The sequence below is a fragment of the Lasioglossum baleicum genome, chromosome 10, assembly GCF_051020765.1.
Source record: "Lasioglossum baleicum chromosome 10, iyLasBale1, whole genome shotgun sequence".
NCBI lineage: Eukaryota > Metazoa > Arthropoda > Insecta > Hymenoptera > Halictidae > Lasioglossum > Lasioglossum baleicum.
Window position 1 is genome coordinate 10,066,309 of NC_134938.1, and position 15,647 is coordinate 10,081,955.

General features: G+C 42.5%; 1 protein-coding gene and 1 long non-coding RNA gene across 10 annotated transcripts in view; both read right to left on the reverse strand.

Moving 5' to 3' along the window:
- Positions 1-15,647, reverse strand: part of Fhos (Formin homology 2 domain containing) — a 304,700-nt gene that overhangs the window by 45,945 nt on the left and 243,108 nt on the right. For all 8 annotated transcript variants that reach the window (XR_013009741.1, XR_013009743.1, XM_076431634.1 and 5 more), the window contains 5 exons: positions 13,306-13,819; positions 10,616-10,878; positions 7,231-7,362; positions 6,204-6,540; positions 4,942-5,572 (listed from right to left, as the gene is read on the reverse strand). Coding sequence is in view for 6 of the 8 variants with exons in the window: in XM_076431634.1 (XP_076287749.1) it covers positions 4,942-5,572; positions 6,204-6,540; positions 7,231-7,362; positions 10,616-10,878; positions 13,306-13,819 (1,877 nt within the window). In the remaining 2 variants the exon portion in view is untranslated. The remainder of the gene's footprint in view (positions 1-4,941; positions 5,573-6,203; positions 6,541-7,230; positions 7,363-10,615; positions 10,879-13,305; positions 13,820-15,647) is intronic.
- Positions 7,369-8,916, reverse strand: LOC143212663 (uncharacterized). 2 transcript variants are annotated; one of them, XR_013009747.1, is made up of 3 exons: positions 8,665-8,916; positions 8,512-8,594; positions 7,369-7,727 (listed from the first exon to the last, which is right to left on the reverse strand). It is a non-coding gene; the product is annotated as an uncharacterized LOC143212663 (long non-coding RNA). The 2 variants fall into 2 exon arrangements; XR_013009746.1 differs by lacking the exon at positions 8,665-8,916 and having other exon boundaries at positions 8,512-8,658.

Here is a 15,647-nt window from a genome sequence, read left to right on the forward strand (position 1 = left end):
GCCGTCCGCCGGAGAACGTGATTCGATTTCGATTTTTTATCGAGGTGATCATTCGCACGCGAGAACGGAAGCGTCGCGTTAAAGCGTCGATTGCCCCCGCAGATTTCACGTTGCAAATATTGAACGTCTTCTCTCTGGAATTTCTACAATATCCTTTTAACCCCTTTTTCACCCCTTCTTTCGCAGTAATTAAAGCTGCTTCGGTGCCGATAATGTCCTGTATAACAAAAGACAATTTTTATTCATCCTGCATTTGGAGAGCTTAGTAGCCAATCTTTATATGAAAATTAAAATAATTTATCTTTTAAAATTGTATAATTTTGCTACGTGAATTTTTCGTTCGACAATGTATTCCAGTTTTCCGGTGTTAATTATTCATACGGTGGCCGCGGAATGACAAATCATCGGTGTGATGTATCTGTGACGGCGACGCTAATGAGAATCAATGCGACGTCTAACCGCGTATGCGACACGCAGATGCAACGGCACAGAATGTATTAAACAGAAGTTTCCAAGTCGCACCACTTAATCAGTATGATTTATGATAGCTTGTACCACAGATTCCTATTTCACGGGTAGTTTTACACTAGAATCCCGACACTGCGTACGAAAATGCTAATAAGTAGACTGGGAATATTTAAAATAAATATTTTCCGCACATGCTACGTAAATTTCCTTCCTCCTTTAACAATTTCAGTAGAACTATCATAGAACTACTTACTCGTGTGATTATTGTAAAATGAAATAAATTTTCCTTGTAATTGTAGTTGTCTTATTACTTTCTATTAATTTGATTTTTAAATTTACACCTATTCTGAGAATCCGTAGATTAAAAAGTAAAATGGCTGCCTCATATTACTACCCTCTTCTAACTAATTCTTGCCTTCTCACCCTGTCCAACTGAAAAATTGTACATTCTTTTTGTCAGTAGCTCGACGCAATCGGAAATACGCGCTTGTCCTCCGCGTTAAAAAATTCCTTTCATGTATACTTCACAAGCCGAGCTCCCTGTTTTCCTAATTGCTCCTCGGTGGAAGGCATCCGACTAAAAAATCTCGTGACCGGCAAATGCGCGAAAATAATACGTAAGAAACGTTGCCAACTATACAGCGACAAAGTCGTTTATTTACACTCGAGGAGCTCATCGCTGAACCACCGGACGCGAAGAGGACGAGACAACAACGAGGAGAGAAGAAGAGGCGAAGACAGGAGGGACGCAAATCCTTTAAGCTCGTTGACATTCGTAGCTGACCAACGGCGTAATATTTTCCATTCTACTACCGCCAGCCGACAGAAGGAAATGTTGTTCCGCATTAGAATTCCTCCAAAGCCAAGAAACTTCAACTTCGTCCTCTTGGCAATACGCAAACAATCGGCCAGGTGAATAATAACACTTTAGAGACGTCATCTGCACCTCGTACCGACTATGAGGAGTTTTTCAATGCGTTATTGTTACACTTTTTAGAATTCGAAGAAAGCTGGGTTAAGTATCAGAAAGTGTAAAGCACCGAGAGAATATTCTAGCTGAATATTCAAACTGAAAATCAATGAAGAGACTCGACTGCCACCTACAACACTACGTTATACAGTGTCATTTAAAAAAATGAACGTGCCCCTGATTTTTTGAAGAATAAATTATATTTGGAATTTGTTAAATATCGAGAACTGACGATGATTCAGTTCGAAATATCTTTCTCCTAATATTGGGTTGGGAAAAAAGTTCGTTCGGTTTTTGTGATTTATTCCACTGTAAAAAACCGAACGAACTTATTTGCCAACCTAACACATTGAACAACCTGCAATTAGCAAAAGCAATTATTTTCGCACCGACCCCTATATTTTTTCAACGATCAAATGATAAACATGGAATCGACGGATTCCCGCGGGCAAGTACGAGCTTCACGGTGAAGGTAAAGGGAAACGCGAGGGCGAAAACGAGCAACGGGATTTTTATCCTCTTAAGCTTCGACAAACGTTTGCACCCTCGTCGACGGAAGACGCGCGAGCACGAAAGCTCCCGGGATTCAACGGGACACGGAGAAGTGACGCGACTCGCTCTGTGTTATTCTATACGCAATCGAAAATAGAACCGTTTAAGGGCAAAGCGGTTTAAGGGGACGAGCTAACCCCCACCTGCTAGCGGGCTCGGATTAAACGCGTAATCCGTGTCAAAGGCATCGACAGACCGAAGCCTTAACACGCTTCCTGGCCCTATCATCCTTGTTCGAGCGAAAGCTTTAGCGTTTACACGTTTGTAAGTGGTATTAATGGAATCTTCGTATGGTCCTCAACGAAGGATTAACCCTTTGCCTTATAACATCCGGCCAAAGACGTCGCGCAGTGCCGGATTTCCTCGGTGAAACTTTGATGATATTCCTGTTCGTTTCGAGGATTTCCTCACCCATATAATTCGATTTGACAATATTTTTTTACCACGGTAAAAAACTACCCTCATTGTATCGGTGAAAAATTGTTTTCATGAAATTTTTATCCACGTATTTGTGACGTTTTTCTGATTCACGTGAAGCTTGTTCAACTGGCGATATTCTAGAGAATCTCTATTATCCGTACTGCTAGAATGTCCTAGTTACATGAGAAAGGACCCATCATCAACCACCGTCACCTTCACCGTGAAAACCCGGCGTGACAGTAGGTCGGCATGCCGCTCAAAAGCGACCATGAAGAATGATTTCTTTGACCCGGCAGGTTTGAACGTTTCATCCCCTTTAACCTCGCCGGCGAAGCCCCGAACCAGCGATCCGGTTAACCAGCCACGTAGCTTTGTGTATTCAGGATTGCGGGTGGTCGAGCTGTGGAATTTCCGCGCGATGAAAAGGTTCTCACGGCGGATACGGGCCGGTGCAATACCGGGAGCCCAAGAGCTAGCTCGTTGGTTCGCGTCGCGGTTTAACGAAACGCCGGCCGCGGAATGACTAACGTCGACGTCGGACATGCCCGCCTCGTGGTCGACGCGCCGGGGGAGCCCGAAACAAAGAAAACCGAAGATTCATGGGACAGGTCCGCGGTAGCGTCCTTTTTTCCCACCCGCGGAATTCCCTCGCAGTAATTAAACTTCCTGACGCCCCAATGGAGTTTTGAGAAACCGCGGGCGCTTTTGGAACACATAGTTTTTCATCGACTTTGGCAGAAAGACACACGTAGGGCGAGAGAGAGTGCTCGAGAATTTCAGAATTTGAGAACTTGGGAGCTTGAGAACTTGACGGCTTGGGTGTTTGGGGGCTAAGGAGCTTAGGAGCTTGGGCATAGAAATTTCGAGACTTGGGGGCTTGAGAGCTTGGACATAGGAATTTGAAAGCTTGGGGGCTTCAGAGCTTGGAGGCTTGGGGCATGGGAATTTGAGAGCTTGGGGACTAGGGAGCTCAAGAGCTTGGGGCATGAGAATTTGGAAGCTTGGGAGCTTGAGAACTTGACAGATTGGGATCTTGAGAATTTGACAACTTGAGAACTTGACAATTTGTGAGCTTGGGAGTTTGGGAGCTAGGGAGCTTATGAGCTTGGGAGCTTGTGCATGGGAATTTTAAAGCTTGGGGCATGAGAATTTGAAAGCTTGGGGCATGAGAATTTGGAAGCTTGGGGGCTTGGGAGTTAAGAAGCTTGGGACTTGAGAATTTAGGAACTTGGGGGTTTTGCGGCTTGATAATTTGAGAGCCTGGAAGCTGGAGTGCGTAAGAACTTGGGAACTTATATTCTCCCAAGTTCTGTAGCCTCCAAGTTCCAGAGTGAGATAAGCAAAGCTTGTTGGGCTTGAAAGCTGGAGAAAGAAATGGAAGGCAGACAATGAGAGAGGGGGTGGGGGAGCAGAATAAAAGGGAGCGAGAGGGGGTAATTGAGTGAGAGAGCGAGAGAGGTGTGAGAGGGTGAGCGGAAGTTAAATCCTGCAACGTCCATTGTTCCCACGCGGTCGCGAAAGTTATGACGCCGAAGCACGGACGAAATCCAATTATATTTTGCCGGTCGACAGATTTAGAATACGCCGGTCGGCTCGTGTGTCCTCGATCGCGAATGGCTCAAGGATTCCAGAGGTCCCACCCCCTAATCCCTTCAATATAACGGAAGAAATATATCACGCGAGATATTTCGCGAAACGAACTACACTCGCGCTACTCGGCCGGAAGTGATAGACTGGAGATTAATGTTAAATAACCTTGATGCGACAGACCGCCCTGTAACCTTCGATAAAGGAATAATGGATTTTTCGTGCCGGATGAAATATCGGATACATGGCTCGGATATGAACGTTCGTGAAGCTGCAATCGTCGAATGACGTATACCCCGAGGTGCGGAATATTTTTGTGGCATTGATCCGCCGTGTTTCGCTCCTCTTGTTCTAGAGAAACCTTATACAACCGTCGGAAATATGTATATCAGTTTACGCGAATTCAGTTCTTACAAATTATTATATTAAAATATTAAAAGAAACAGTTAGCAAACCAATCAACCCCTTTAAAACAAAAAGAACCACTTCACAGAGAGTGCTAAGCTATCTTAAGTTCCCAGATCTTCCACCATTTCTCACGAATGTCTGCAGAATGTTAAAATTGAAAAAGCTTCGCCTAAGTACCCAGCTCCTGGCGGTTAATTTAAATCAATAGCCCCGTCCGGCGAATATTTTATGTATCAATAACCAATAAATTGCACTTATAGATCCCCAGGCAGTGAATATGAATCGGGAGACCTTCCCTTCCATCATCCCCAATTCTTAGTATGCCCTTAAATTCAAAATTTCGCACAGAAATCTATAAAACTCCATTGGATATCGATACAAACAAAAATTCTGAAGAGTTGTTAGACAGTGTGTATCCCCAACTTCCGAATGAGCCTATCCGTCGTCGGAAACGATTCTGATGGTTAATACTGCGACCCGAAGAGAAGCTTTCGCGAGGGTAGCGGCGCCCAGCGCAAACAAGTACAATCGCTCACCTTGGTGATGAGATCCTTGGCGCGGCTCTCGAACAGGTGCTCGAGCTTCTGCGTGTCGACAGGTACGGGGGATAGTTCGTCCCACACCATCTTGTTCTTGTCGAGCCTGGACAGTATGATGGGATCGTCCCTGACCTCCTTCCAGAACAGCTTCACCGTCTTCTTGCTCTTCTTGGTGAAGGTTGGCGGCGGACTCTTTGGCGTGTTGCTGTTCTCGTTCGCGGCCGTCGACCTCGACGACTTGAAGTTCACGCCGAAGAGGGGCGGCGGCGCCTGGGGCAACGGCGGGGGCAATCTTGCCCCCAAGGGCGGAGGTGGAGGGGCTCGGGAGCCACCTGTCTGCGGCACCATTGGCGGAGGAGGTGGTGGCACCCCGTTGGTCACGTTCACCGGGCCGAGAACGTCGACCTCGTCGTCCGTATTCAAATCAGTGAAGTCGAGGTCGCACAACGCCAACGGTCTCTTCAACTTCTTCACCAGCTCTTCCCAGTGCAGCTCGTTCTCCGATTTCTTCGTTTCCTGCAACTTCGGCAGGTTGTCGCTGGTCGGCGACTTCAACACGTCCGCCTTTGACTTCGACTTCGCCAGACCCTCCTTCGCCTTCGAGATCAGACCGCTCATGTCCCCTATCCTGAAATCGAAGAGTCACCGTCAAAGATGCGGTAGAACTTTGTTCATGAATGTCGATCTTTCCTGCTGACTTAGCTGAATGGTAGTTAAGATATAGGGATTAATGAAGCTTTTTGAGATGAAAGTTGTGCGCAGCAAATCAATGCTGTGGATAGATGTAGACAATTATGGTTGGACACTTGCGACCAGTCTGATGGAAATGGAAATTGATTGCATCAGTTGTAAGAAACATAAACCACATAAAATTGCCTTTCTTTTCTTAACAACTTCAACAAGATATATATATATAATTTATGCAAGTTGACCAAATACACCATTTAAATTTTCGTTATTGGCCCAGCTAAAAAAGTTGTAAAAATCAATTTTTACTATTGTTTTTCACAATTCACATTTTCACATTTTCAACATATTTTTTACACATCATTTACTAAACTAATTCTTCTAGCCTCACAGAGAAAGTGAAGTCGTCTGGTCAATTCATAAAAAAGTTGTTCTGATTTAAAGTGTGTGGAATCAGTTATGTTCCTTACTGAACGTAATAGACTTGGATAAGTTTTGGTATGGACATTGGCAGTGCAGTTATGATGCGCGGTGAGAATGAATCGATACGATCGGACACATGGTCAAATTACCTGGAGACCTTCTCCTCGACCGGACTGCTGGGTATAAGATTTTGAGCCGCCAGCTTTTGTGTGAGATCCTTGACGGTTCCTTCCCTCTTCAGCTGTAAAACCACTCGACGATCCTCGTCCTCGTCGGTGTGATTGCCCTCGTCGCACTCGACACCCTCGTCCGGGCTCTTCCCGTACCATGGTTTCTTCTCCTCGGAGTCGAGCTTGTTCGCGGCATTCATCAGGGGCGTCAAGTCCTTCCTGCTGTTCGTCCTGGACAACTTATTCGAGGGCGAGTCCGCGTTTCGGTCGTACGACGTGCCGTTCGTGTAACGCAGTCCGTTTGTCGGGAAAGGACCTTCGTGGAGTCAACAGCAAATGCAATGTATCAACGCGTATCGCTGACTCTTCTTTTCAAACAATTAATGAGAAACGTGAACATACTATTATTTATGCACTCGAAGCAATTTTAATTCCGAAATCAAAACATTTCTTTCAATCCAGATCATTTTTACTCTGTGTAATCTTTGTTACATTGTGCACGTCGAGTGAAACCTGTTTTCTCGTACACACACAACAGTTGAGCTTTTTACAATTTATAGAATAGAGATTTTATAATCATTGAATTTATGAAGTTGCACACGTGGAAACTGATTCGATAAATTTCTTTAGCCAAGCACATATCGCAATAAAAATTGCACGAGATCTAAATAAATGGGGTCTGTCATTTTTATAAGCTAACACATTTTTGAAGAATTGTTACTCCGTCTTAAACGCTACTTCCTCCTTGATAATTATAACTGTTGCTGTATTTCATATACAATTGTGAAACAGTAATTCAGTAGACAGCGAATCTTTATGCGGAACAAAAATTTTCAACCTGCATTGCAACGAACTGGAGTGGAATAGAAGTTTATTTTCTTTCCTAATATGTTTAATAGGTTGAAAATAACGTAACTGTCCTTCTAAATGCATAAAATCCGCTGTTTAGTCGTAAGCAAAGCAATTCAAGGAGGAGCTGAAATTCAAAGGCGAGAAAAATACTAACTTTCCTGATCGTCCGAATGACCCACGGACGCTCGCATAGTCGCCGTAGCCTCTTGTTGCTCCCTGATAAAGCTCCTCTGTCTCTCGGCCCGCTCCCGTCGGCGCCTCAACGCCGGTGTCACGCCGACGTCCACTGAAACCCGCAGTAAATCACTTCTTTTCTTAGCTGTTCGCCACTGGTACACACACTGGCCCCCGATCATCACCCGTGACGACGTATAATTTACTGTTTACCGAGCCGATCCGCCTCGTTCTACGTTCACTCGTGTTCATTCCCACGGAACCGCGCCGATTCGATCTTTATATTGATTTATAGCCGACGACACACGAGCCGAAACGTCCGAAGATGGTTCCTACAAATTCGATTCGTCACGGCCGCCATTCTTCTCGCTTTTCCCGATCACGATACAACGAAAAATCGATTGGTGAACCTCTAGTGACGTCAATCATTCCTGATACAACTTTCGGGGCAGATTAAACAAGGTTCTCGATACGTTCCTTTAGATTATGGATGGAAAACTTCATGTAACAAGATTGTACTTGTTGTACGAATTAAGGTAAATTCTGTAATTTATTTTGCATTATTTGTGAGAAAAGCTCTGATCGTATGGGAAAGCGTATGGGAAATGCTGTGAACTATGTCTCTTTCTTTCCCATATGCTCTCCTTCTTTGATCGTTCATTATTTTTTTCTATGTTCTATGATTTTCTATGATTCTATCATTGAAACAATTGGCTGGTGATAGCTAAAATATGATATAAATATTCTTGATTCAATTTTGTCTAAATGTCTTGCAAATACTGCATCGAGAGTTGTTCCTGATCTTGTTGTCACACTTCATTAGGATTATTTACCATTTCCAATCTTAATTTACTTCTAAACATTACTAGACTGCAGGAAGTTTCACTTTTTATGCTGTAGCACAATAAAATCACTATTTTATCATCCTCTGGTGTATCACAGTTCGTTAGCATTTTCTATAATCGGAAACGAGTAAAATTGCGTTGTCTATATGTTAAACAAAAATTATTGTAATGATTTTGATGTATGTATATATGAAGCGGAAACATCAATTTTATGTTTAAAAATAAAGTAATACTAGGTACTTCATGTTATTCTTATTAATTTCTAAAAAGTCTGTTTTGTGTCCGATAACTGATAATGGATCACGGTATCGGATACCTTTACCCTAGGGTTTGAGAGAATTTACGTAATTATTATGTAATTATTCCTAGAACCATCCCAACCCAAAACAGTAAGTTCACAGAACCAAACTCTATACTTGCATGAAGAACCACAATGTGCAAACACAGTTCAACAGCAGATCTCGACGAAGCCCACGCGTTGCTCCGAACTACAAACTCTCTAGAACACACGAAGACGACGCAACGGTTCAAAGCCAACAGCGCCATTCGAGAAAAGAAAAACCACGTACCGCGTTTTCAGGTTGCGTGTAACGAGGGAGCAGGTGCTCTAGAACCGTAGAGACTGTGTTTCCCGTGATCTCGCACTTGACCGACACTGTGTCGGCCCGCGTGTTTTCCGCGACGGAATAAACGTCCTTGGCCGGGGTCCCCTTTCGAGCGGAGCTTTCCGCCCCCGGCTCCGCTCGGTTTCTATCCGCAACACGCGGGGGAACTGGAAACCGCAAGGTCTTGTTCTCGGGAGAGGGACGGCATGGTTAACGCGGAAATCGCCGCTCGTCAACGACGAAGTTCGTATTCATCGGCGCGGTCGAATCGTTAACGAGCGGATTTGCGGCCGCTTATCGATGACACGCGTGAGCGAAACCGAGGGGGGAGCGAACCTATTCCTCGGACACGAGAAGAAGTCGCAGAGGAACGTGTGAGCTCTTGCGAGGACTCTTGCGTTGCTGGAAAGAAGACCTCACTGTCTGATACTCGTTGCCGGGTTTCAGTTAAGGTCAGTGTCCCTTTTTCTGCTCACGTCGCTATTTCTGCTCAGCACGCAAGTTTTTTTATTTTTTATTACTTGAATTATTTTAAACTAGTTCAGTATCTTCGTGCAAAATGCCTGCGGCTGAATAGATAGCAGCACATTAATAGAAATAAATTGAGTGACATCAACTAAACAATTAGTCGGAGTGTGGAGGGCTCCGCGTCAGCTCGCAGTCAGTAGGGCTCCGGGACCACGAGGACCTTGGGCTACTTTGAGGCTGACCAAGGGTCCATCAATACTAGTCTACCTACAGCAATCTTAAGGTAGACAATTTTCTTTTTGTGATGGCCCACCTTCAACAATTCTGTACGGTGCCTTTCCTTTCAATCGATCGTAGCTTTAGTTTAAAGTATACAGGGTGTCCCAAAATTCCTTCAACAGCCGGAAATGGGAGGTTGCTGACATCATTTGGAGCAATATTTTCCTTTGCAGAAATGTTATACGCGGCTTTGTTTAGGAGTTATTAAAAAAAACACGGACCAATCACAGCGCGACCTAGACGCGAGTTGGCACAGTCGGCCAATAGACGGTTGGCGCGTCATGAGTACTGTGCCAACTCGCGTCTAGGTCGCGCTCTGGTTGGTCCGTGTTTTTCGTTAATAACTCCTAAACAAAACCGCGGGTAACATTTTTGCAAAGGAAAATATTGCTCCAAATGATCTCAGGAACCTCCTATTTCCGGCTGTTGAAAAAATTTTGGGACACCCTCTCTCTCTCTCTCTGTAGATCTTCAGCTTTAAAAATATTTAAGAAGTCTCTTCGCCTTAGAAAGCTCAAAATTCAAAAGCTCGGTTGTTGGGTTCTGACAATGAACTGACACTCAGCGAACAAGAGTTAGGATTGATACAACGGATGTTTGCTTTCTCAGTTTAACCTTCAGTTACATACTTGCACCTCGATTTGTGTCAAATTATTCGCATGGGGTCTTGTAGAACCCCAATATAATAATTAGACTGCGTGCATTGATTAGTGTGCATTGATTTCAGGACACAGGAGCCAAATAAAAATTGTATCCTTCTTTTAACTAACCTATTAAGCTGAAACTAACACATTGATGTCCTTAAATATGTTGAACGTGTCCACTGTTTTAAATTGTACGGTCCCATTTTTATCGTACATGCATAAAATCCGCAGTCTAATAACAATGTTTCAATTTTACAATAGTTAGGTCTCTGTTAACATTTTTTATTTAGAATTACTAACTGACAGGAGTAACTAAAGGTTAAAAGGAAGAGCTTCCCGCACAAAATCATAACACATGATAAAGATGGGTCCCATCACGACCGCTTCAAGCTCATCATCAAGAGCATCAAGGTCGTGTTTGGCAGAAGAGTTGGGGCCAACTCATGTAAATTTAACCGTGCGTTACTGCAGTTTCCCGATCGAGGAGAGCCGCGGAGAATCAGCCGGATCAACGAGGGTCTTACCTTTATTCTCCTTGTAGCTGCCGTTCAACTGAACCTCGCCAAGGTGACCCTGCGAGCTCTGAGAACTGCTCGACTCGTCGTCATCATCCGGCAGACTCGAGTTCAAAGTGTTGTTCAGGGAGTTCAGACCCAGAGAATGATTCAGCCGAGGACTCAGCCGCGCGTTCAAGGACATCGACAACGGTGACGTTCCTGTCGAGTGTCTGCGGGACTTCCGACGCTCGTGAGAGTCCACCAAAGACTTCCGATTCCGCAGCGTTTTCCTGCGGAGCAAAGATTATGCTTGTGAGACGTGTCCATCGATTTTGCTAATCTTCTACTCTTTGCACTGTAGTTCACAGCTGTTTTGCTGCAGCTGAATTTCATTGTTGCCATAAAATTGATTAAGGTGAACATTGAATTTGTATAAGAAAAAGAAAATACCTGCACTTACAATTTTGTTTTAACTTTATTTAACACACTATGGAGTAGTCTGTCCCATTGTTTCAGATTGTAACTCTATTTAGCAGTGCAGTTACACAAACATGTCAAAGAAGACGAATGATTCAAAGGGCACTATGTACATCCGCGAACCACGTTTTTTAAAAGCGCAATGGTGTATGCGTAATGGACCATTACAATTCTTTTTTAAATGGGAATACATACTTTTTGACATAGACACATTGGTCTCTGGATAGAAAAATGATTAGTTACCGAGATATTTAAAAAGACTCTATTGAAATGTATACATTATAATGGAGAACTTTCTTTCTTTAAAATGACACAATGAATCAGTTATTCTTCTCCAGGGTGGGTAAGCTCAGGATTAATTAGGCCAGGATCAAAGTACGTCAACTAAGTAAGGCTTGCTTTAATCTACGATAGTTAGATTGCGTTATCTATGTTGGGCTTGGATTAGCTAGTTTACGCCAGTTATGTTACATCTGGGTTACTTAGTTAACGTTGGTTAGTCCGTGTTTGACGCGGAGTAGTTATTTCGTCTCTATTAGGTGAAACCTGATCTCGAATTAATTATCTCAAGATTTGATTGGACCGATTAATTGGAATTAGCCTGGTTTAGTTACGTCTGTCATAGGTCATGAAACATGATAAACATTTTATTACAAAAAGGAACCTCATTATTTTACATTTTGGAACGGCTCTGTCATCTCGTGATATTCGCCATGATCATTTCAATGAAACCACAGGTGTCATTCAAGAAGATATCCGGAATTTGATTGTTTAATGGATGTAATGAGTTCGGGAAGTGAACGCTATTAGAGAGGATCAGTTGATAGCTCCATGGCTGAATTGTTCAAGATCAGTTTCGACCTATCGTGCATCACTGTCTCTGTTTCACTCATTAGTGGGCTAGCCATATTACTTACAACAAGAGAAGGTGAAAATTACAGTTACAGGCCGAACATATAGACCGGTTTTATATTTTCCATTTCACAATTATCGAAATTATGATGTTGCTTACATAGAAATTGATTCGATCAATTTCTTTATCCAAGCACACATTGTAGTAAAAGTTGCACAACATCTAAATAAATAGAGCCTTGTCATTTTTACAAGGTAAAACACTTTAATCGCTTTTAGTGCTCGGCAGATTTAGTGTTAAACATTTTATGTTTATTATGTGAGGTGTTATACCAATTTCGTATCCATCAAATTTAGAAAATCATAGGGAATGTAAATATTCTAGGTCGGAGGAAATGTTTAATTTTTGGTAATAAATTTTAGAATGCTTTCGGCGCAACGGTTCGATCGTTTATTACGAATTATAAAGCAATTTGGTTAATTGTCAAACAAAATCAACGTTTCGATCCTAGTTTGGATCTTTTTCAAGATTTATTTGAATCGCGTTTACTTTGGTGAAAATAAATTTATAATAAATGTGTGATACGCGTGTGTTACGTGCGTCGGACATGCTTGTTGTCAAGATACTGATGATTTAATTTCTGGGGTTAAAATTAAACCGACTTCGAAAAACGCACTAAAAAGTATACAATAATTTCCATTTAATTTATGTGAATACACACGAACTTAAATACAATACAATCTTTTCGGAGGCGGCGCAAAATTGAAAATTTTCGACACTGAAAATTACGAAAATCCTGAAATTCTTCTACATGCTTTCACAGATTAAAATGTATCTTCTCTTCCCACCTACTGATTTCCAAGCCCACCATATTCCAATGAAATCATAATCAGCAACATCTGCCATTTGGAAAATTTTTAATTTTTTAAATACTAAAATGTATTTTGGATTTCATAATGTTGTGTGTAGCTGATCTTAAGACGAATCCAACGATATATAATATTGCAACCTTGAGCCTATAAATAACGCTAAAATAGTTTTTTTCTACTATCTTACTGTTCCTAATATCTAACATTCAGCGGAGTTCACAACGGCATCACCACTCTACATTTTCGCAAATAAAATCGTAATTAATAAAAAAAAATGTAAAATTTTTTTGCACGGGACCATCCCGGGAACATACTCTACAAGATGCAAAAGGTTTCGTTCCGACTGATCCATCAATCTCGGCGTAATCAGTGAACATACATAGAAAAAAAAGCGAAAAAAAGGCACATACAGATCGAATTGAGTCATCTCCTCCTTTTTCGAAGTCGGTTAAAAATAGCTCCGAGTGCAAAGGGTTAAAGAACTGATAATAAATGGCACTGTATCAGAAAATAGCTACCTGATGTTGTCGTCCAGCTGGCGAATAGGCGATCCCCTATCGTTCCCATCCTCGTGATGCAGCACCGCCTCGTAGATCTGGAACTGCCTGAGCAGATCGAGGTCGGTGCCCTGCTTGGACATGTACCTTTGAATGATGCCCTCGATCCCCTGCTCCTCTAAGCAGTCCACCTGATCGTAGTAAGTGTCCTGATCCGGTATACCGTTCAGACACTTATTGACCAATGTGGTGGCGTAGATCAGCAGCTCCGTGTCCGCCGCGTCGTAGTCCTTCAGCAGCTTCATCACGTTCGTCCAGGGTATCATGCCTCTGGACGTATCCACGGATCGCACCGCTCTGACTAGCAGAAGGCTGTTCGTCTCCACGTATTCAACGAACACCAGCAACAGCTTCAGGGCAGTCTTCACTACCAACCGGAAACGGCTGGCTATCAACGTGTACAACCACTGGACCGTCTGACCATGTTCCATCACACCGTTCATGCCATCCACATAAAGCATCACCTGACCGAGGGCTGTTCGAACAGAAACAAAACAGCGTCAGTCTTATGGATACCCTACGGCGGCGTTAATACCTCAGTGCCTAGTTACACTCCTACATTTACAATCTCGACGCTCAAGACTCGATAATTAGAGGCACGTTTCAACATTTTTACGTTCGGAAAGGAGACGCTGACAAGGCATTTAAAGGCATGCCTACCTTTTTAGATGAAATGCCGCGAGGTGCCGTTTAAAACAGTGAAAAAGTTAGAATGATCTAATAATTCCAATCTAATGGTTTCAGCTGGTTGAGATTATTAAGATAAGAATTAAACGTCTATCTGATTCCAGTCTGTTGCAAATAATGCAGACAATTTTTAATTTGCATAAAAATCCGCAGTCTGGTAATCAATATTTAAGCATTGAAATGAATGTAACCATACAGGAAATATAAATCTTCTTTTCTCTTCTACGACATTTTTGGGGGACGAAGACGAACTTCCACTCAGGGGAGCAAAAATTTTCAACTTTTCTGAACGTAATATTATACAATTCGACGAAGAAATGGTAAAACTTGCTTCAATTCTGCTAAGTTGTTCGATTTCAAGCGTGTTTGACGGGTTAGAACGCTGCTAAATTGGTTTCCAGACATGGGTTAGGTCTTGGATTGCTCGCATAAAATAAACCGCATTTCACTTTAAAGTTACATAATTTTCTCATCGAAGCGTATATGTAATATTACATTAAGAAAAGTTGAACATTTTTGGACCCCAGAGTGAAAGTTTAACCTAGACATAGTTAAAATTGTTAAAAGAAGAAATACTGTCCCAGTTCCATTTCCCATGATCGACTCAGAAAATATTTATTTTGCATAAAGTCCGAAATCTAAGCATAACGAGTTTTGTGTTAGATAATTTTGCGGATCGAGCCAACTTGGTGAACACCGAAATCACTTCGGCAAGATAAAGAATGGTCCGAGCGAACTAACATTCGGAATGCGTCTAACTCTTTGGGAGCGGCTTAAATATACACATACTGGGTGGCGCTTCATCAATTTCGCATGAATCATAACCGTGACAGTCCCTTTGTCTTCCCAAACAACGGAAACTAACCCACACTACAACTTTTTCAGCAAAAGCACCGGGGAAAAAAGCGTCACCAGACCGACAGTGGACGCAAATATCCAATGAGAAGCTTTTGTCGCGTTCTCCGTCGGAGTTGCCACCGGCATGCAGAGTGGTAAAACCCATCAATTCTCTGGTCTGGCCGCGATCAGTTTCGATCATTTTTTTGTGCTGCACGCGGTCCTGCGCCGTTTCGACGTAATTGATTTTTTTTCACGAACACCTACACTGTACTTTCTATTCAATAGCGTCCAGTATTCCTTTTGCATCTGATCCAGCTAAATTGATCATCGACGGAGGTTAGTCCGATATTAATCTGGTGACAGAATGATAACGCTAGAATGAAATCCCAACAGAAACATCCTTTAAACAGGAGCCGAGTTGCTATGGCCGTAAAAAGTTATGAGATCAAACAAAATACGGCCAAGTTCGTTAGCTTAGAAATACCATTTGCAATACTGAAAAAAATCGTTTGTAAAAATTAGTTTAAAAGAACGCTGATAAATTTTTAAAGAGTTACACGGAGGGCTAAATTATTCAAACTTGACCGCTACCTAACACCCTCATAGAACTTATTTTGCTTCTACATTTAATAAAATAAACCGCAGACAAGGTCTTTCAGTTTTCAGTCTTTCTCCAATGGAAGAAAGGCCTTTGTCATTTCCAACTGGTTTTTATTATTGCAATTCACGTCTCAGTTCAGAATTGTCCATCTTCCAGACACCCAGGGTTTCATTAA